The sequence below is a fragment of the Sinohyriopsis cumingii genome, chromosome 7, assembly GCF_028554795.1.
Source record: "Sinohyriopsis cumingii isolate HCF-2022 chromosome 7, ASM2855479v2, whole genome shotgun sequence".
NCBI lineage: Eukaryota > Metazoa > Mollusca > Bivalvia > Unionida > Unionidae > Sinohyriopsis > Sinohyriopsis cumingii.
This window is the reverse complement of record NC_142967.1, coordinates 116,238,262-116,260,869: the sequence shown is the minus strand read 5'-3', so window position 1 is coordinate 116,260,869 and position 22,608 is coordinate 116,238,262. Positions and strand designations below refer to the sequence as shown.

Below are 22,608 nucleotides of genomic sequence, written 5' to 3'. Positions count from 1 at the left end.
TAATGTCTTTAAATTCCTAAGGTTTTGTTATAATGTTCCTTAGTTACAGTATTTAATTAGTTATAGCATTTGATTTGTGTTGTCTGTCACCGAAAATAGTTCAACTATTTCTATCACCTGATGTGTAAAAACCTGGTAACCAACAGCCAGCTTTAAAGAACAAAAGTATGATAATTGCATCTCATTCATAATCATTAATTTAGAATCACATCTTCCTGGTTGAATGCTGTAATGACATGATAAGAAATGTTTTTATTTTGTGATTTTTGAGCAAATAATTTAGAATTTTCCTTTAGCTATCATTCTGTACCAGTATGCTGAATAAATGAGTACAGCTTAGTGTGGCACAACTAACATTTTTTATGAGCCTTTGCTTGTCACTGAAAAACATATCAGCAAAGAATCTGAGATTGATAAATAACATATGAATACTGATAATTTCTTTCCATCCAGATAAATACAGCACTAATGTACTAGTCATTAAGTTGTGGATCAGAGACATTTTCAAATAAAGGTGATTTGTATGATTCACCAGCTGGGACATAGTTGGTATAGCTACACTTTCAGGATAGTTTATCATTTTTTTTTAATGATAACATTTATACAAATCTATGTTGTTTGAAAATTTAAATACTATTAGATATGAGCTCAAAATAAAATTTTCTGATGGTAACCATACCAGTATAAACTGTTTACATCATTGACATTTGCATCAACATGGACATGTCCCTAAACATTTTGAAATATAAATGATGAATTTTAATATAACATTTCTCAGCTATAACATCATAAATTATCCATTCCCCTGCAAAACAGTATAAACTATCTCATTTACAATATGGCATCCTCAATGGAATTCTTGAAAATCTTGTTATTGCTACTTATTTACCTGTATAAATGGTCATGTCAACATAGAATTCCACCAAAAGAATTTTTATACTATCTACTTATCTTAAATAAAAATGGAGCTGATCTGACATTGGATGTATCTGCAAATTGGTGGTCATCATTAAAAAAATTGCAAGCTCTGCTTTGCCATTTTAACTGCCTAGACTTCAGAGGGAAATCATAAAAAAGAGACAATAATTTTTTTACATTTTATATATTTGGTAATTCATTCATTGCACATTCAGAACTTGGTATTATCTTGACTGGCAAAATTCCTTTTCCCATATTTTAATATTTGCTAAAGATAGTGTACTTCAGACTAGTTCAGGCTGATTTTTTAGCACAATGGACCAGTCATTTTAGTTAGCTGTGTGCTTAGATCATGTACAATTTCCAGAAATACAATATGCAAAGAAATTTCAGCCCAGTACATGAAAGTAACATAGAGGTATACAGTACCAACATTCCTCCATTATTACAAGAGCTTTAACCTCCTGAAATAAACCCAATTAATGTTTTAGCAACAGCAAGACAACCATTATTTCATCTCAAAGTTTGATTGTAGTAATTTGTTGAAATCCATATAAATTTGTGTCAAATTTTATTGAAAATTTTCTTTTTCAGGCTCCAGAATTCTTCTACCAGTGTTTGGAGAAGAAGTTAAACATGTCCTTAATAGAGATTCTCAAGTTCACAAAGGCGCTTGAAGAATTACATTAAGTTGCCATGGAGACAATCTGATATGACAAGAATTGACTGACACTATCATGGAAATGACCAACTATCATGGGACTTTGTAGGGAATTGTGATGATTGTGGGATATATTAGATATGTTAAGTGGGAAATGTACCAGATATGTTAAGTGGGAAATATACAGGGTAGTACAAAGAAAAATAACTACCATATATACTCATTTCTAACAGCAATCTGTATAGACACAGATCCACAAAAGCATGATGTCTGGGCAGATTGGGGTCTATGCAGTTTGTTAAGTGTAATTGATTTATCAAAGTACATAGACCTTGATCTACTGGCAAATTATGTTCTGGCAGATCTGGGTCTTTGCAGTTTGTTTGCTATATATGATCACTTGAACAAAAAACACATACCCTGGCTGTTGATGCATTATACAATGGCAGATCAGGTCTTTGTTGTTTGCAGCTGGACTCGGCTTGTAGTGGAATAATGAATAATATTCCATGTCCTTTATTATACACTGCAAAAAATGGTAATTATGAGCATTACATCTTAATTTCATGCCTATAAAGGTAATATATAAACATTTTAATCATAGATTTTAGAGTCACGTCCTTCACAAAATGTTGTGTTTGAATGAGGATGATCTAAATGCAGAATTATGGTTGTTAAATTCAAATATCTAGTAATATATTGTGAAATTCAGTTTTTAAATAATCAAAAGGTTTGTTAACTGTTTTCATCAAGTCCCATGTTATTAGCTAATTAATATTCTGATTTTATTTCTACTTTTTGTGTAGTGAATTTTTCATTGACAAAAGGGAAGCAACTGCTTTGTATTCATTTGATTTGAATGGTTTTGTGACATAGGTGAAGTGAAACAAAAATGTTTTAGTATTCTTTCATTGTGAAAAAATTATTTACAATATTTAATTTTCTTGGTGGAAATATATATACAGCACAGCAGTATTAGAATTTCACTTCATCCCTTGTGGCTAGAGAATGGAGGTTGGGACATATTTGCATCTATATAAGTATGCGTAAAAGTTATCTCCAAAAGAATGTATCATGCAGCTGCTTCTGCTACTCATTTTAAAAAACTTTAAACTTTTGGAAATGAATTGTGGTAATCTTTGGAGTTTTTAAAAAATAATTTTGACTAATTTTTACAGGGTGGAGTAGGGGATTGGATTGGCATATGGACCCATAACTCAGTAACTGTTGAGATCCACACACATATTGGGTTTGAAAAGACAAGTTCAGTAATGTTTCATTTTTATTGTAATTGATTAATTCTGATTAAGTGCCAAATTTTCTTAATAAGATATGCAGTATAATAGTTGTATATAAGAGTTATATTGACATTTATATGTAATACCTTAAATGGATCAGTGTGATTAGCTAAACTTATTTTTTACTCTGCTGACTTTTCTTTTTATTTATGCAATTTTTATTTCCTTTCTTTTGCAATAAAATCCTAATGTTTTATTTATCAAACATTTTCTGGCATACAGATTTTTTTTTTTACTCTGCACTTGTAATATGCAAAACTGTATAGGTTTATTTATTTTGAAAATGTTACATGGAACAGAACAGTCACCTGGCCATTTTTGTTGAAGTTTATGGAAAGCGTCATAGATTTTTGTTAAAAACATACCCATATGCTAACTAGCATATAGGTGTATATGGCAAGATGGTTGCATTGTTTTGTTACAATATAATTTATTTTCTCAAAGCAATAACTGTAAGAGCCTACAAACTATCTTGATTGGTTCAGCTTCTAGCAGGATAAAAACTCTCCAGACTGGTTCAGCTTGTAACTTGATGAAAACCATCCAGACTGGTTCAGCTTTTATTTTGATTAAAGCTCTCCAGACTGGTTCAGCTTGTAACTTGATGAAAACAATCCAGACTGGTTCAGCTAGTAACTTGATGAAAGCTGTCCAGACTGGTTCAGGTTGTACCTTGGTGAAAACAATCTGGACTGGTTCAGTTTTTATCTTGATGAAAGCTCTCCAGACTGGTTCAGCTTGTAACAGGATGAAAACTATCCAGACTGGTTCAGCTTGTAGCAGGATGAAAACTCTCCAGATTGTTCAGCTTGTAGCACTAACAGGATAAAAACTCTCCGGACTGGTTCAGTTTATTTGTATGCAGCTGTTAAATACGTCACCAGCAGAAACTGTTGCCTAAGGATAATGACAGATTCTTTATGCACTGCGAAGCAGGGCACCTGTCTTAGTTTTACTTATCATCTTAAAGTTTCATTTAATCTCTTCCTTATTGCCTGGGCAACATGAAATTATTTACTGAGTAGTTAGGAGCCATAACACATGCAAAGAAAGCCATAACAGCTTGAATTCTTAAAAAATGTTGTTTTATCTCAGAGAAAACTTTAAAATTTCCTCAAATTTGAGAAATTAATCAACTCATTTTCAAGAATAAAATGAGTCACATAAAAATCCTAACAATATCACAAGGAAGATAATGTAATCTAAGATCTCATTTTGACAAAATGTTTAGAAAAACATTTGTGAATTTGTGATGCAGGCAAATGGGGCCTAGAATTTTACTTGTTAAAATGGTTCTATTCCAAGCATCCTTTTTGAACACTTTCAGGGTATAACAGTACCATTTTGGTTTCGTTTCAAAAGGATTAGAATAGAACCATGTAAGTAAAAATGAGGTTGTAAGATCAGGGTACATTAAGACCATCTATATGCCAAAACTCAATACCGTATATACTCATTTATAAGTTTGGTCCAACTGGAAACAGCATGGACCATGATCTTCTATTGCATAATGTGCTGGCTGATCTGGGTCAGAGTTGTTTGTTCCACTGATAATACTTCTTTATAAACTGCATGGACCAAGATCTGCCGGTGCATAATGAGATGGCAGATCTGGGTCAATGCATTTTGCAGTTGGATCCAACTTATAAGTAAGTATATGCAGTAGATAGGTTATGCTATGGTATGGACAGGTACTATTGTGAGAAATCTCAAGCTTTGAAACTAAGTATCAAAATAAAATGCAGGCAACAACTTGTTTGATAACATTTGTAAGGTGAAAATACATTCTGTGCACTTTGCTTCATCAACCCTTGAGCTAATTATAGGTGGGCTATTTATTGTTGCATGTGTCATAGTGACAATTTTGTTGATTTCTGTACAAAGTGTGGAAATCACCAAAGCCTGTCAGATGCTTGCCTTTCTTCATTACTCACCTGGATGTAAGGCTATGTACGTTTATGGCTTGATCCTGCTTGTTTTTATATTGGTTGAACATCAGTCCTCTCTTTTGAATGTGTTTAATTTGATATTAACTGAATAGCAATCCTATAATGTTTATTTTGATATTAACTGAATAGTAATCTTATGATGTTTATTTCAGTATTAACTGAATAGCAATACTCTCGTGTATTTTGATATAAACTGAATAGCAATCCTATAATGTTTATTTTGATATTAACTGAATAGCATCCTTATGATGTTTATTTCAGTATTAACTGAATAGCAATACTCTCATGTTTATTTTGATATTAACTGAATAGCAATCCTCTTATATTTATTTTAAACTAAATAAAGTGCAGGTAAAGAAGAAATAATTACAGTTTTTGATTGGTTTAAGTCACATCAAGTCATGCTGAAAACTAGACGTTATTAGATCATAACACTAGAAAGAAATGACTTAGCCTTCCTATTTCCATTCAAGCAATGTATAGTCAATTATCAAAGTTTTATGACTTTTTGAATCCTGTAAAATATAAAGTTCAATTCTTAAATGTTAAGACTTTTACTATTCCTTCAGTCCATCTTGTTTTTCATACCATCTTACATTGTTTATAACATACCAGACTGTATTACCGGTATATTGTTTATAACATACCAGACTAAATTACATTGTTTATAACATACCAGGCTTTGTTACATTGTTTATTACGTACCATACATATTACATTGTTTATAACAGGTGGGTGCTGAAGAAACAAAATTTATTACACATTGTTGCAATAAATGAGAATGTTTAAACCATTTTTATTAAAGATTACTGGCTAGTTCTTGATCCACAATATTTCCTTAAAGTCAGATTTCGCTGCACACGTAAAATGGAAAATATGATTATTTTGGTAGAGGAACTGAACAATTTAGGAACAGTATGAGTGTGATTAATTTTTGAAGATAAATTGTCAAAACACAGCTGTGATTCATAGATGAGCCATTTGACATGCAAGCAGAACCCAGTAAAACTTAACTTAGGAACCCCTATTTGATAGAATTTGACTTTGTGAGGGGAAGCATTTTATACTTTGCACTGCCAACACAATATCCACATTAGCCATTCTGAAGTAATGACATTAGCCATACCAACACAACTCTACATCAGGGGAGATGCACAGATATCATTTTCATTGGTAAGAAAAATTTAACATTTCTTTGATGAAGTTTGAATGACAATATCCGGTCTCTAATGAGTGCAAAGATAAACACTAATGAGATTTACATCACCTTCAAAACCCTCCAATGAATTATTAAGAACAGTGATGTCTGCAACTACAAGTTAATACTGTATTCCATGAACCAATGGATTTTAAAGGTAGAAATTTGAGTGTATTAATTTAAAACTTGTGTCGTTGGGGTTGTGTCTACATATGTGTGTGATGATGATGATTATATATAACATTGCTAAGTCTCAGAACCAACAACCTTTGTCAGGAGAAATGATGCATTAAAGGAAACCCTATTTGACTGAATGGATTATTTGAGGTAATTCATTTAATATATGTTTATTTTTAAGAGTGTTCAGTCAAAAATACCTAGTGCATTAAAGTCAGCAGCTTAGAGTATTGTTGCTGTTAAATATTTGTCCCAAGCAAACACCTCAACCAGTGATCGGTTGACACGTTTGAAGAAATAACACACATCATACAATACCAAAACAAAGAAAGCTGATTAGCTGAGTAATCTTTTGTCTTTGGAATGCACCATCATTTACCTGAAAGGTTTGATTAATACAGAATTGAAAGCAAAATATACCATAAATCTATGTGAAAATCCATCATGGTGTCTTTCATTTCTCAGAATGTACAATTTCCAATGATGTTGGTTGTTGGGGGCGAGTCCAGCAGCTATATTTTATTTGATTCAAATTTGAATTTCCATTCGTTTTCTATCTGCAGGACTCCCTTACACCCCACCCCCACCCAAACTACAGAACACTTTGAGTCTTGAATCTGTTTTTAGTAATTTGATATCTTTTGCTTCCACAGGTTTTGTGTGGTTTTGATATTGTGGTAATTGGTTGCACAGCTATTTGGTATATAGGTGTATTGTTTTCATTACACTGTGTTTACAATTTCTTTGTTGTTTTATACAGGGGATGTGTTCTCTTGTTAGAGAATTTTTGTTTTTGTCTGTGATATACATTATTGTTTGTGTTTTCTTATCTTAGTCAGTCATTTTTCATCACAGTTTACCAATACAAATCATTTACTATTACTAATATGAAATAGATTGTATTATCCAGAAATTAAACTCAACAATAACTGAGTACATACCATCACATTTTTTGTTGGAAAGTTTTCCATTGTAAGTTAGGTAATGCTGAATCACTCTCTTACTGTATACCCCTTCATTATACTACTGTAGTCCCTTCATTATACTACTGTAGACCTGGCCCCTTCATTATACCACTGTAGATCCCTTCATTATACCACCATAGGTCCCTTCATTATATCACCAGAAGCACCTTAATTATACCACAATATGTCCTTGATTATACAGCCACAGGTCCCTTCATTTATGCCACAGTAGTTTTATAAGGATCCAGTGTTAGTATGTACCAGTTATGTGAATCATGTAGTTCATTGTAAGTTAGATTCACTGTAAGGTGGCATATTTCATAACTCCTATGGACAGTGTAATAATGGAATACTGTACCACATACTTCATTGTAAAACAGTTTCACTGTAAAGTGGTATATTCCATGGCTCCCATGAGGAAGTGCTGTACCATTGTTTAAAAACTATACTTTTAATGAATTTGCTTTAGACTTGTCATAAGTATGTTAATGAGGCATTATCTTTTACTATGGTAATGGTCCACTTTAATTAATATGTAGATTTGGCCATAAAATACAAAGAGCCTTTGCTAGCTAAAGATGTTACAGATTTATAGAGGTGGCCAGAAATGTCATCCATCATTGCAATGCTGTTCAGGGGAGGAATAATAGAGTACTGTGTTATCAGATATGTTACATTATACTGAGGTGAGTTCAGTATAAAACATACAGTAATTCACAAAATGAGATTCATGACCATAGCCGTGTTATATGAGGAACTGTTATACTGAAACACGTTATATGATGAACTGTGCTATACTGAGCCACTGTTATATGAGGAACTGTAATATACTGCAGCACCATGTTGTATGATGAACTGCCACAATGAAGTACTGTGTTATAATCAGGTGCTGTTATATGGCATACTCTGCTATACTGAGACAGTGTTATACTAGGAACTGTGCTATGCTGAGGCAGTGTTATACAAGGAACTGTGCTATACTGAGGCACAGTGTTATATGACAAATTCTGCTATACGAAGGCACTTGAGTTATATGAGGAATGGAGCTATACTGATGCACCGTGTTCTTTGAGGAACTGTGCTATACTAAAATAGTGTTATATGAGGAGTTGCATTACAGTGAGGCACTGTCTTATATGAGGAACTGTGCTATACTGAGCCAGTTGATGGTGAGGGACAACAATATAGTGAGGACTGTTTTTTATGGCCATAGTGGAACATGAATGTATGATCTGGTTTTATAGAGGGGCCAGTTTAGGGATTTTTTTATTGTACATTAATGAGACACCATGTATGTTACCTGGTCATATACTTCTGTAAAATGAATAAATGCACTGGCCTTTTGTCAATTTGATAACCAGATACACTAGCCTTTTTATCAACTGTCATGCCCTCTAATGTTTCATACACATCTATTCTTTAAAAATAATGTTAGAATTTTTGGGTCCAGTAATATTTGTTACAGACATTTTTTATTATTGTAATCTTTCAATTTTAAGTATCATCAAAAAAGTAATGAATATTCTTTTTACTGAGAATTATTTGCACACTTAAAAAAAATATTCAAAAACAAAACTTTACCATCACATCCGTATTCAGCAAGTAGTGGAACATCCTGAAATTGGATGAATGATGTCCTTCTTTATTACCTTGGCAAGATTGGTCATCATCTTTTGATCTCATCATCATACCACCATGACTTTGATTTGGTCTCCATAATTCTCAGTAAATTATTCAATAAAATTTGAATGTCCTACAAAGTGGCCAACAGCCTGCTTGGTTGGTTAAAATGAACATGTGTTCAGTTATTGATGAGTGTCTAACTGCCATTGTAGCTGTCTCAGTATTGATTTATGTAAAAATACTCAAATTATCACTTGTGTATCATGTACCTGGCTTATGAAACATATATATCCACAAGTGAGTAAATAAAATGAGTTGCCACTCTGATTGTTTGTTTTTAATTTTCATTTTCTTCCGAACACAGCTTGTCTTCTTGCAGACCTGCATATGTTTATTTTTTTAAATCTTTTCCCAGTAGCTTCTCGATATCTGTTTTAGTGACATTTTCTTGTGCTGTAATCGTCCACTGTCTTTCCAGGAAAAGTATCAGATACAGATTTCTTTTGTAGCAGTCCATTTCAATTTGCATTTAATTAGGTTTTCAGTTCTCTGCATTATATAAATATAATAATAAAAACGAGCACACAAAAAAAAAACACTAAAAGAAAACTACATCCTATTGTGGTGCAGAATCACTCGAAGAGATTTCCTAGTGTAACTATTCTAGGTCTTAAACTATGTGTAACAGAAAGAAGCAAAACAAACAAGTTTGGTAAAACCAGTGAATAATTTAATCACGAATTACTCCAAAATGCCATAAGAGTAGATAAGTTACAGTAGATGATACACACACACACAGTTTTATTTTCGTAAAATGAGAAGTTATGTTTTATTATTTTCAAAAATGTATGTAGTCCATATATTTAAATATGCTAAATATAGTAAATGTAATGGTTATAAAATATTGATAAAACAGAAAGAGATAAAGTTTACAATATATTCATCAACAAATAAAAACATTCAATTTGAAACTTTAGGTCTGGTAGTTTGTTTCACAAGGAAAAATGAAAATTAAATATCATGCATGTTTGGTGCATAGCATATGTGATACCATATTTAATCCTCAAGTCATAGCAAAGTTAAAAAATAACAAAATATGTAAAGAAATTCTTAACCATCTACTGTGACTTATCATCTTTGATATTTTGATGCAACATGTCACCTAAACGACATATAGATGTATTTTGGTGTATTTGAAGCATATTTGGGTGTTTTAGTTAACCCTAATTAATATACCTTCTTTGATGACATTCTCCTTCCTGACATTAATTTTCAATGTGCTTCTACAAATGGACACTCACGTTATTAACACTGAGCAAAGACTTTCATCAATATGAAAAATGTTTATTTTTTGTGAAAAAGTTACTTCTTGGGTGAAGAAACGTTTTTATGAAGATTTGTCTTGAAAGTGTCTAATCATACACTGGCCATGTACTGAATTTTTACACAAAAATTGCTTTGTCTGCTATGGACCTACGCAGCAGAGATGATCCACCTGGCAACTAGTCTGGGTGTACATTTTCCATAGTTTTCCTGTTTATTACCTTGCAGTATTTGGAAGCCATTTCCGAGGATTTAATAAGAGAAAAAAAAACTTCTGTTTTAATGCTTCGCTCTGGAGGGCTTCAGCAGATCTGCTAGTCTTGCATTTATGAATGCCTTCATCACAAAAGGAAATTTCTCCTGCACAATTTTTGAAAAAATAATTTCAGAATCAAAGTTTGGTGCATAGCATGTGATACCATATTTAATCCTTAAGGCATAGCAAAGTGTATACATTAAATTCTACAGTTCTGTTGTGCATTGTGCTAAGAATATATAAACAAAACAGCTATGTTCATTGAATTTCTTTCAAGACTGTGTGTGGCTCAGCATCTATGAAAACTAACAAGAAAAACGTTTTCTTTGGACCAGTGTAAAACCATCTGATTGACCTAGGTTTTACAGCACATGTTAACTTATGATGAAAGACATAACATTTTCAGCTTATTAATGTAATGAATCTGTGAGGCAAAGCTCATATTTAAAGAAACACATCTGTTTTCTTGGAAATAAACCATATACAGTTGCTAAATAGCAAATAAGGAAAGTACTCTTTTGCTATTCTTTTGCAGCAGTCGTCTTTTCAAGAATATTCTCAAATTAATGAGTGGAATAGCAGATGACAATAAACATGACAAAAAAGCAACTTTTATGACCATTTTTTTTACATTTTTTAATGAACTAAATATGCATAATCAATATACAGGTACTGTATGCATAAAACCTAATTTGGTTTAAACACAAAGTACAATGATTGCACCAAAATCATAATGGGTGGTATGTATTCACAGGTATCCTCATTTTGTTTAGACTGAAATACAAAAATACTTATCTAAATACCCATATTTTAATATTTCAAGAAATGTCCATGTTTTCATTCAAGCACGTGATTAGCATCAATGAAACGAAAAGTAAACTTAATCAGTTTATGGGAATGGATGACATGTCAGTTTATGGGAATGGATGACATGTCAGTTTATGGGAATGGATGACATGTCAGTTTATGGGAATGGATGACATGTCAGTTTATGGGAATGGATGACATGTCAGTTTATGGGAATGGACATATCAGTTTCCATATGCAGAACTGTGGGTAACTGGCATTTTTTTTTAAAAGAAAGAAAGCATTGCAAAGCAATCAAGTAATTTATACAGGCTGAAAAATCTAGTGAAGTCGCTTTAATAATCAAAAGAAAATTATATTAAAAGCCTTTCCGTCTCATAATCATTTTCCAAACAGACAATTTATACCATTTCTACGGTTAGATAATTTGAATCTGTGACAGCTATGCATGTATACAGTAAAACCTGTCTTGAGAGACCTCTGCTATGAGAGGCCACCTGTTTTGCATGGATAACAGTGAATCTTTGTGGATATATGAGTTGGGTGTCAGTGTAATTACATGTAATATAAATTTTACAAACAGGGATGTGTAATTACATGTAATATAGATTTTACAAACAGGGATGTGTAATTACATGTAATATAGATTTTACAAACAGGGATGTGTAATTACATGTAATATAGATTTTACAAACAGGGATGTGTAATTACATGTAATATAGATTTTACAAACAGGGATGATGGTGTTGCTGGCATGATGAACTAAATCTGAATAATAAAATGTTTATTACTTGGCTGAATCGTTGAGGAACTGCTTCATGACTGTTTTATTCTGTGCACCAACCATGCCCTGTCATTACTAGTGTTTGCTTAGGTGTTCGGTACATGGACCTAAAGCATGAAAATAAGGATTCAAATACTGGCACGTGATTGCACCTTATAACCGACAACTTTGCTGCAAAGAAAAGCTCAGAAACACCAGTATTTTGTATGCACAAGATTTATGTGTGTTTGTGTGGATTTTTAATGTAGCTTTAACAATTTTTCAGTTATACTGCTACAATGTCTGCAGTGTGACAGTTTATAGTGATGTCTAGCAATGGGGCATCATGCCGCAGACATGTAGCATGATGTCCCACCAAGTCACATTATCCTGACACCAGGCTGACCAGTCCTAATACCAACCTCTTAATGCTGAGGATCAAGTGAGGCAGCTGTTAGTACCATTTTTATAAGTCTTTGGTATGACTCAGCTGGGGATCAAATCCAGGAAAACCCACATCTGAAGTGGATGCTCTAACCACTAGGCCACTGGAGCAGTCACACAAGATCTATGTAATGTAGTGCTTTGAACACATTTCAAAATTTAAACAAACTAAATTTGAAACTGAAGGTGATTAACACTGCCATTTGGGACGATATTGTGGAATGGGATCATACATATTAAAAAGGACTGAATGTTTTTTGTTTATTTTAAATAGTGTTTCAGCCCAAAATTCTGTCATTGCAAAGAACCAATAGTACCAATAACAAAACTTTTAGCTTTTTAATAAATTAAGCAAGTTAAGTGTCATTGGCAATGGTGCCTCCCTCCCATCCTTTTCCTTTCTTGGAGAATATAACATCAAACCTACTTGGGTTCTCTCATCAGAATTAATTTACTTGAAGCTTCATTGGCCTCCTGAACTAAACAAAGCTGTGGAATGTTGAGGCTGGTAACCAGTGATATAAACTTGGGACTGTCAATCAACTGATTAAGTTCCTTCTTTTGTCTGTCAGTATGATTTGAACAAAAGTAAACGGAAAAACATCACTTCTAATTAATACATATATCAAGGTTTGGCACCCTGATATCAATGCCATTTAATGTATCAAGCATGTAAAGTTGGGTTTTTAAATTCATGTATTTTGTAACCCAAATAATTACATCATTGCTTATGTGCCTTATGACTAACAGCAGTTAGTTATACAAGAGTAAATTAGCTAATTGGGTATGTATATTACTCAAATACATTAAATTCAGTCAATACAATTAAAGATTACTCTTATTTCTGATGGACACTGACAAGATTGGTGCCATACTCTTATTTATGGTGGCCACTGCCAAAACTTAGTGCTTTACTACGTCTGGTGGCCACTGACAAGACTCGTGCTGTACACATGGAAAAATACGTGTATAACTTAGTGTACTATCAATTAACAAAACTTTATGAGCCTAATCTACAAACTTTTTTCTTACACATCTGGTTTTCATCCGTTTAGTCCGCCTATTTTTTATTCTCGTCACAGAAATATTCATGGATAGTGATTTTATATTTATTTAGTCTATATCTTCTCCACTGATGAATTTTAGAACCCTCTAATCTCTTACTATGAATCCTAAGTGACGGATAAAATCTGACAGTATGCAGTGAATGCTGCGCTAATTTTATCACAGTCTGTCAGTGGTTGTGAATCTTCAGACTTGACTGCTATTTTGTTTCCAAGTTTTTCTTCTATTCTCTTCAACTTGGGCTCCTATCGTTGCTTAAAATGTAACTATCAGTCATACATATATTATGTAATAATACATACTATAGTATGTATGATTAATGGTTAAATTCTGCAATTTTACCACCAACGGAATTGGACTGTTGTGACCAAACGACTAGGTAGGCAGGCAAGTTGAATTAACGTCGATTCCGCCCGTTAGGGTATGTTCGACCTTTATTCCAGCACAGCTGGATGTTTAATTACTCCTGGGGGAAGGAATTAGTGCCTCATCCCCCAGGCTTTTATGTGTTCCAAGAACACTGATTAATTTGGCCATCACATCGTGGGACTAATTAGTCCCTAATGAATGCAGGGTCGTCATGAGGCGAAATGAACCCAACACGCACTCATGATTTAAAAGTTGGAATTCAGTTGTCAAGTCACGCAGTATGTAACGTCCGCTACGATTGGTCAGCAGCGGTGACGTCACATTAGGACACCTAGTTTTTTGACGGGTGGAAATGGACCCACATTCTGTCAATGGTACGATGTCCGAGTGAGGCCAGGAAGAAGGGTCACGGAAAGCCAGCCATGAATGTTGTGTACTCCCCAAAACGCCAGCCCGTACTTATTTCAAATCTAGTCCAGCTTTGGTAATGGACAATAAAGGAATATCAATAATTGTTAGCCACCTATGCATACTTGTGTAGGCAATGCATAGGTGGCGCTACGCAGAAAGTACCGAAAAATCCGAATATCTTGATACCATAGTACCCACAGTATCAAACTGTCAAAGAAAGCAAGGAAACGTGGAAGAAAAAGTGTCTTCGCTTATGTGCATTGTTTTCCTCATGTGGAATTACCATTGGTCAAGCATTTTTTGTGGGGTAAAATCTGTACATACAACTCTCTCCCACCCCCCATGGATATTGGGGTAACTTTACACCTAAAGACTCGTCGGTTTTGACGCCCTTAAGCACTTACTTTCACCTTTTCAGAAATATACTCCTTTCATAGCGATACATCAAATTCCTTTAGAAATATTATTTATTTTTAGTGAAGAATGGTTAACAAATGGCAGTAATATGTTCCCTCATAATCTTGGCATGCTTTCAAATAGACTACCCATTGGCGGAAACTTCGTGTATTTACGTCGCCCGTTTTGACGCACATTACAATTTTTTTTCTTCTCGTGACACCATTGTACAGATACTTAAGTAAAAATAAAATGTTGCAGAGCAGTATCAATAGCACATAGAAAACTCAGCTTGTTTGTTTTTGAGAAAAAATAATTAAATTAAACTTAACATTCCGAAGCTTTCCTTATAGTTTTCATCTTGGAACAGATTTTGCAGCAAAAGCTAAAATAATCAGATTGGGAAATATCATAATGGTGTTATAATAATGTTGTTTACATATTATAATAAAAACTATTAGATTAGCATCTTACCTTTTTAACAATTATTAATTGGCATTGTGTATTTGCAGAGCTTCAATCCTTGAATGCACTATTTTGGGAACTTAAGAACTGTTTTGCATCCTTAATAACATACTTTATAGAAGTGGAAAAAGTCAGAGACAGAAGAAATAATGTTAATGGAGAAGGTTTTATTTTCATTTATTATAATTCTTACCATTATCAAATGAATTTTTTAAAAAAATGATCAAAAATAAGCTAAATATGAAGATTCTCCAAAGGCTTACTTAAGGTAAAACTACTTATTTATTAAATAGAAAATGCAAAGAATTTTATTTAAATAAACAGAAATGTTGAGGATGTTGCTTTAAATATGAAATACAGCATAAAAGTATGTGTTTTATGTAAATTACTCCAAATTATAATAGCAAAGAGCCATCAGAGAACATAAGAAATGACAGATTCACATGCATCTTTATAATGTTGTACGCCATTCTGAATAGAACAGTGTTACTGATGCAGTTATTAGCTATGACTCACATGGCTAACACATGTTGAGCAGCAGACTGGAGGACTCACAGTACTATTTCAGGTCCCATAGTAAACCTATGCAAACACCATGACGTTACAAATTAAGTAGCTTTAAATTTCTGAGTGCTCATGAGCAAACCGACCTTTATCAGTATAGATGCATCCAGGGTGACATCTGTGTAGAGAAAAGGATATGTCCTTTTTCTAGACCAATGTCTGTTGAAAAATGTGCTTTCAGTTCTGCACCAGAGAGTCTGGTGCTAATTTCAGTAATGAGTGTTCCAAACTGAAAACTGTTAAAGGACTGAAATTCCATCAATAAAACAATGTCTCTAATTTTTTTTCTTCAGTTACAACTAGGATCAGCTCTCAAAAGATTGTTTTTATTAAAATCTAACTTTCATTATCAGCCAAACCCATATATACTTTATTTTATCTTCACCCTTTCCCAGACTGGATCCTGTTTTTCCATTCCATTAGTACCATGTGTCCTGGATGCCTTTATGGCTGGAAGTTTATTAGTCCAGTCAGAATAGTTGGCAAGGATGTTTATGAAGACTTAATGAATCAAAAATGAGTATTAATGAAATTGAGTCTTGTTTTCTAATATGAATCTTTGTTTCATTTCACACCTGATAATGATAGGATTTTAGACAATTTTTTATGTTAAGTAAATGGGTAAATAAGTGTTTGCAAATCCTTCAGTTGTGGTTATAAATAAATCATTACAAACAGTCTAGCTTTCATTATTGGTCGTGTTGATAACAAGATGGGTGTGCTGTCTTACCAAGGCAAAAAACAGAAATTTCCTTAAAAATCCCATATTTTATTTTATCTTATTTTTTACTCATGTTAGGATATTGTATTTGAGGCAGGCTGTAATTTCCCAATAGCATGTTCAATGTTTTAATGAGCTTGCAATCAGACTTCCATGCAGTTTGTAAATCCTGATAGAAATTTGATAAAACTTTATAGAAATCATCCTGACATGCATAGAGTGCTTTCAGTATTATGCAGCTGTTGTTAATCCACCATATCCTGGTATATAGGACTTCAGATCTGTAAAAATAGTGTTAGACCACCACTAATATTTTAAAAAAAAATCATTTGCACATATTCATTTTATCACAATAATTGTTTAATTGATTTTATCTACCTTTGACATATGGTGTCCTGACATATGACACTTTCAATATTTCAGGACTATTCTGATGCACCATTAAAATAAGATGAAGATAAACTAGAGAAACCAATAGTTTTCATAGCATTTGTAATCAACAGCATTGGGAGAAATTTAAACAGAAAGCATCCTACTAACCTAGATAAACTAGAGAAACCTTGTACCAGCAGTTTTCATAGCATATGTAATCAACAGCATTGGGAGAAATTTAAACAGAAAGCATCTTACTAACCTAGATAAACTAGAGAAACCTTGTACCAACAGTTTGCATAGCATATGTAATCAACAGCATTGGGAGAAATTTAAACAGAAAGCCTCCTACTGACCTAGATAAACTAGAGAAACCATGTACCAACAGTTTTCATGGCTTAAGTAATCAACAGCATTGGGAGGAATTTAAATAGAAAGCATCCTACTGATCTAGATAAACTAGAGAAACCTTGTACTAACAGTTTTCATAGCATATGTAATCAACAGCATTGGGAGAAATTTAAACAGAAAGCATCCCACTGACCTAGATTTCTTGGACAGCTGCTCTTAACATTTGGTTTGAGGCAGAGTCAGCCAGATGAGTGATGTCAGTCCCACCTGGGTCTTATATTTCAGCAATATAGCACTTGAGTTTAAGCTCTGGAAAACTTGACATAGGAAATTATTAAGGCAATGACATTTTCCAAAATGTTGAAGAGTGCAGATAACCAGAACAGTGCCATTTTAATCCAAAATGACTTGATAGCCAACCTTTTCCACTATCCATCCTTAATGGTCAGCTGACTCTCATTATCATGTTAATCTGTGTCTAGCCCAGCTTGAACTTATTTTGATTGCTGTACCAATTTTACCACTTATTATGACAGGATGCAGTTTTTGCATGACATGTCTTTGTTGAATAATAATAATAATAATAATAATAATAATAATAAAGACTTTGTTTTAGAGAAGGTAACTCAGTTAGTTACAGAACTAATCTACCTTGAGGCTTTCTATCTGTTATGCACAATACATACAGTATATACAGCATGATGTGAAGAATTTGGTTTGACACTAGATAATTAAGTGATATTGAAATTCAAAGTATCAAGTCTGGAACATATGCACAGGCATCTGTGAACACATAAACATATATCAAATATTAATCTGCATTGAAATATTCAACTGTGAAAATGATGCAGAACTACAGAAAAGCAGGCAGTATTTATTGTACTAGAACTGTTCAGTTGTCTAAAGATTTAATTCATTTGAGACATTGATTATGAGAAGAAGAAATGCTAGGAGCCTGCCTTATGTCACTAGGAATGTTGATAAATAACAATGGACCAGTATACTGAAAACTTTTAATAGTACTACTTCTAACATATACAAGGAGCCCACTACCACCTGTTTTCCTATCCCTTCGATAAGGTTTGACATAGCATTGATATACAAGAAACTTTTGCCCTGATTTTCTGTCAACATTGTTCAGTCTTTCCTCGAAAATCATGAATATTTAAATGACCTATTTGTAAACCCTTACTAGAAACTCCTAAATTCATGAGATTAATATCAATGCTATTAGCAACACTCAAGGAGACATTAAAAGTGTTAAAGCTGTGTTCACAATGATCATTGTTACAACTGTCATTACTTTATAAAAAATTAGTTTTTCTACAACTGCATTTTCTACTTTTTTTATCATTGTATAAATCTGAACTCTCTGTCATATTTGAATATGTACAAGTAGCTGGCAAGTTTCCACATTCAGAACATCTATCAGGAAGGGGATCAAATCTGTTTTGACCAGGAATGTATGGTGTATATGACAGTCCTTGATAAATAAATTGGTCCTCCCGCTGAATAGAGTCTTCCTGTGGAGTTGAGATGGCTTCATTGCCCTTTTTATATCTGACAATTTCACTAAAACAACTTTAGGATTGTTGTTTTATTGTTTCCACTGATAATGTGACTGGGCACACTGCCTGGATGTGTTGATAGGATGCTTTGTACAATGACAAAGAAACAATGCAGTGGCTTATAAACTTAAAATGGTGTTTCTTTAAAGTTACAGTAATTAAAGGTTCTGTTAATGAAGATATTTCTCAGATATTAGTAATATTATTCAAAAGAAGTTTTTCATCAATGTTATCTGTAAATCAGTCTGATGCATAATATTATATAATGTGTTCTACAAGTTAATTCTTGTCAATTTCTGGCGTTTTCTTGCAATAACACATTCAGTGTGAAAATATTATATACATTAAGAAAAGAAGAGAAAAGTCCAATGAACAGTCCACTTAGGCAGAGATTTGCAAATGTATCATATAATTGGAATAGTTCTTGCATTATTAAAAGTCAAAAGCACATTCAGTTATAATTGTTGACTAATTTTGTAGACATTTAACGGTAGTAAACTAAACTATTAAAGACATTTACACATGAAAATGTATATGGGCCATCAGTTAAACTAAGACATTTACATGTGCAAATGTTTAACTAGCCTAATCCATTTTCATGCATAAATGTTTACTGGCAGTTAACTAATCTAATCCATTTACATGTGGCAATGTTTACTGGCACTTAGCTAACTAAATCCATTTACATGTATAAATTTATACAGGCAATAAATTAAACTTAATCTAAGCCATTTACACACATAAATGTTTACAGGTAGACAGTGAGGCTAAGCCATTTACACAGGTAAATGTTTACAGGTAGATAATGAGGCTAAGCCATTTACACAGCTAAATGTTTACAGGTAGACATTGAGGCTAAGCCATTTATACATGGATGTGTGTGTGTGATTTAGATTTTTAACGTAGCTTTTAGAATTTTTCAGCCATATCGCTATGATGTCTGCATTGTGACAGTTTATAGTGATGTCTAGCACTGGGGCATCATGTCACAGACATGTAGCATGATGTCCCACCCAGTTGCATTATCCTGACACCAGGCTGACGAGTCCTAACACCAACCTCTTAATGCTGAGCGCCAAGCGAGACAGCTGTTAGTACCAATTTTGTAAGTCTTTGGTATGACTCAGCCATGGTTTGAACCCCCAACCTCCCGCATCCATTTATACACGTAAATGTTTACAGACATTGAACTAACCTCATCCATTTACATGTGTAGCTTCTGGTCAGGTTGGAAGCAGGCTTGTACTGAATCTGGGCGACATTCTAGTATGAATGTCAAGGTAATAGGGAGGAGTGTAGTGGACTGGGTATATGAGGCCACTGACTGACCAACTTAGCAGGTCTGGACCTGGTATATGCACCTAGCTGTAAGATAGACAAACCAGGCTTGATTCCTGAGTATGATGTTAGTATTTGTCTCCCCTCCTGTTACAAGACTAAACTATTTACACAAGAAAATATTTACAGGCAGTAAGCTAAACTAAACATTTACACATATTAATATATGCAGGCAGTCAGTGAAACTAAGTTATGTACACATCTAAATGTTTGCAGGAAGTCTGTGACATTGTACTGGTCTAGGTATATGAGGTCACTTACTAACAACCAGCCTTAAGTGGGTCTGGATGTGACAGCCTAGTAAGGTCTGGATGTGACAGCCTAGTGGGTCTGGATGTTTTATTCTCACCCATGTGACAGAGTAAACTACCAGATTTGCTAACCTTATTTTTGTTGTATGTTGTCCATGCACCAGGAAATACTTTTAAAAACAAGAAATCCTTGTTGTCTTCTGTGCCTGATGTAGTTGCTATAAATGAAACAGCAACAACAACAACAAAACATATATACCTAAAATAACTTCACTCAATTAGCAAATTAAGGTATCTACAACTTGGTTAACCCACCATACAAAACATTTTTAAAGAGAAAGAGACACCATGCAAATGAAGTTAAGCTATTTGACAGTGCTCATAAATGAATATGTAACAGAAAACACTGTTCCAGACACACAGACTATACACATCACTGGCTACAAAAGTCAAAACTCTCTCAACAGCTACCGTAAAGCTGGCATAAACCAGTATGTGTTATGTCAAATCTGCTTTTTTCAACATTATTATAATTTGCCTCAGTTGAATCAAGCATAAATAATGCAACTGCAAAAAACCCACCTCCTACACTCATAAATCAGAGTAGTTCATTCATCAGTCCACGAGCTATTCAATGGGAAGATTTCCATGTAGCCTATCATTACACATATATTAGCAACACTTGCCATATTTCCTGGACGGAAAATATAAACTGACAAAGAAGTCATCAATTAGAAATCTCCTGTCATTTACACACTTTGGTAGAGCTGTGTACTTGTATCCCACCATTGGCTGCCATATAATTTTTCCAAATTAGAACTAATGAAATTTAAATTTATACTTATAAAATATATTATTTATTGTTATTTTCATAGAGCATCCATTGATTAAGTGTGATAATACACTAATAATACAAAATGTTTTGTTTCCATTTTCTTGTGTGTAGAACTTGTGGAAATAGAGTTGACTCATTACATCACTGCCCTCTTTAATATATTTGTATTAATGCATGGTGTTTACAAAAAACAGCACATAGCTCAAGATCCTCATGTTGCAATACTATCAACAGTTATAAATCATACACTGTTTTTTATTCTTTTATAAGAGCAGTATATATGGCTTGATTCAATTTAGATAATTATTCAGATTTTCAAAAAACAGTATAAAATCTGAAGACTATATAAGAAGAGAGAGGCAATAATAGTACCTATTTAATAATGTATATGTTGAATCTGCTAACAATAATGCAACAGTTCTAGGGTTATTTTAATTTGAATGGAAACTGCAAGGTGAGAATTCCTTGTCCTTTACATGTGTAAGAGTTTACAGGCAGGCAGTGAAATTAAGCCTTTACATGTGTAAGTGTTTCCTGAGTCAGTGAAATTAAATCTTTACATGTGTAAGTGTTTCCAGGCAAGCAGTGAAATTAAGCCTTTGCATGTGTGTTTCCAGGCAGTCATTGTAACTAAGCCTTTACACATTTTTCCAGGGCAGTCAGAGAAATTAAGCCTTTGCATGTGTAAGTGTATACAGGCACTCAGTGAAACTAAGCCCTTACATGTGTAAGTGTATGCAGGCACTCAGTGAAACTAAGCCCTTACATGTATAAGTGTATACAGGCAGTCAATGAAATTAAACCTCTTCAGTTGTAAGTGTATACAGGCACTCAGTGAAACTAAGCCCTTACATGTGTAAGTGTATGCAGGCACTCAGTGAAACTAAGCCCTTACATGTGTAAGTGTATACAGGCAGTCAATGAAATTAAGCCTCTACAATTGTAAGTGTATACAGGCACTCAGTGAAGCTAAGCCCTTACATGTGTAAGTGTATACAGGCACTCAGTGAAACTAAGCCCTTACATGTGTAAGTGTATGCAGGCACTCAGTGAAATTAAGCCTTTACATGTGTAAGAGTTTCTGGACAGAAAGTGAAATTAAGCCTTTACAAGTGTATGCAGGCACTCAGTGAAACTAAGCTGTTATACATGTGTTTCCAGGCAGTCAGTGAAATCAAGTCTTTGCATGTGTACATATCTACAGGCAGTCAGCAAAGTTAAGCCTTTACATGTGTAAGTATTTACAGGCACTTGGTGAAACAGAGCCCTTACATGTGTAAGAGTTACAGGCAGTGAGTGAAATTAAGCCATTGCATCATGTGTAAGTGTTTACAGGCACTTATTGAAACTCTGCCCTTACATGTGTAAGTGTTTGCAAGCAGTTGGTGAAATTAAGCCGTTACATGTGTAAGTGTTTCCAGGCAGTCAGTGATATTAAGCCTTTACATGTGTAAGCATTTACAGGCCCTCAGTGAAATTAAGCCTTTACATGTGTTAGTGTTTCCAGGCAGTCAGTGAAA

The 22,608-nt window shown here is 33.7% G+C and overlaps 2 protein-coding genes across 3 annotated transcripts in view; both read left to right on the top strand.

The window, feature by feature from the left end:
• The window catches only part of LOC149795982 (uncharacterized), a 137,931-nt gene extending 128,815 nt beyond the window's left edge, over positions 1-9,116 (top strand). For both annotated transcript variants that reach the window (XM_089965896.1, XM_089965895.1), the window contains one exon: positions 1,513-9,116. In XM_089965896.1, coding sequence (XP_089822022.1) covers positions 1,513-1,608 — 96 coding nt within the window. In that variant the 3' untranslated portion in view covers positions 1,609-9,116. The remainder of the gene's footprint in view (positions 1-1,512) is intronic.
• A 5,047-nt stretch (positions 9,117-14,163) lies between these two features.
• LOC149795981 (uncharacterized) overlaps positions 14,164-22,608 on the top strand; it is an 86,802-nt gene continuing 78,357 nt past the window's right edge. The window contains exon 1 of the mRNA XM_089965894.1: positions 14,164-14,300. The gene's annotated coding sequence lies outside the window, so the exon portion shown is untranslated. The remainder of the gene's footprint in view (positions 14,301-22,608) is intronic.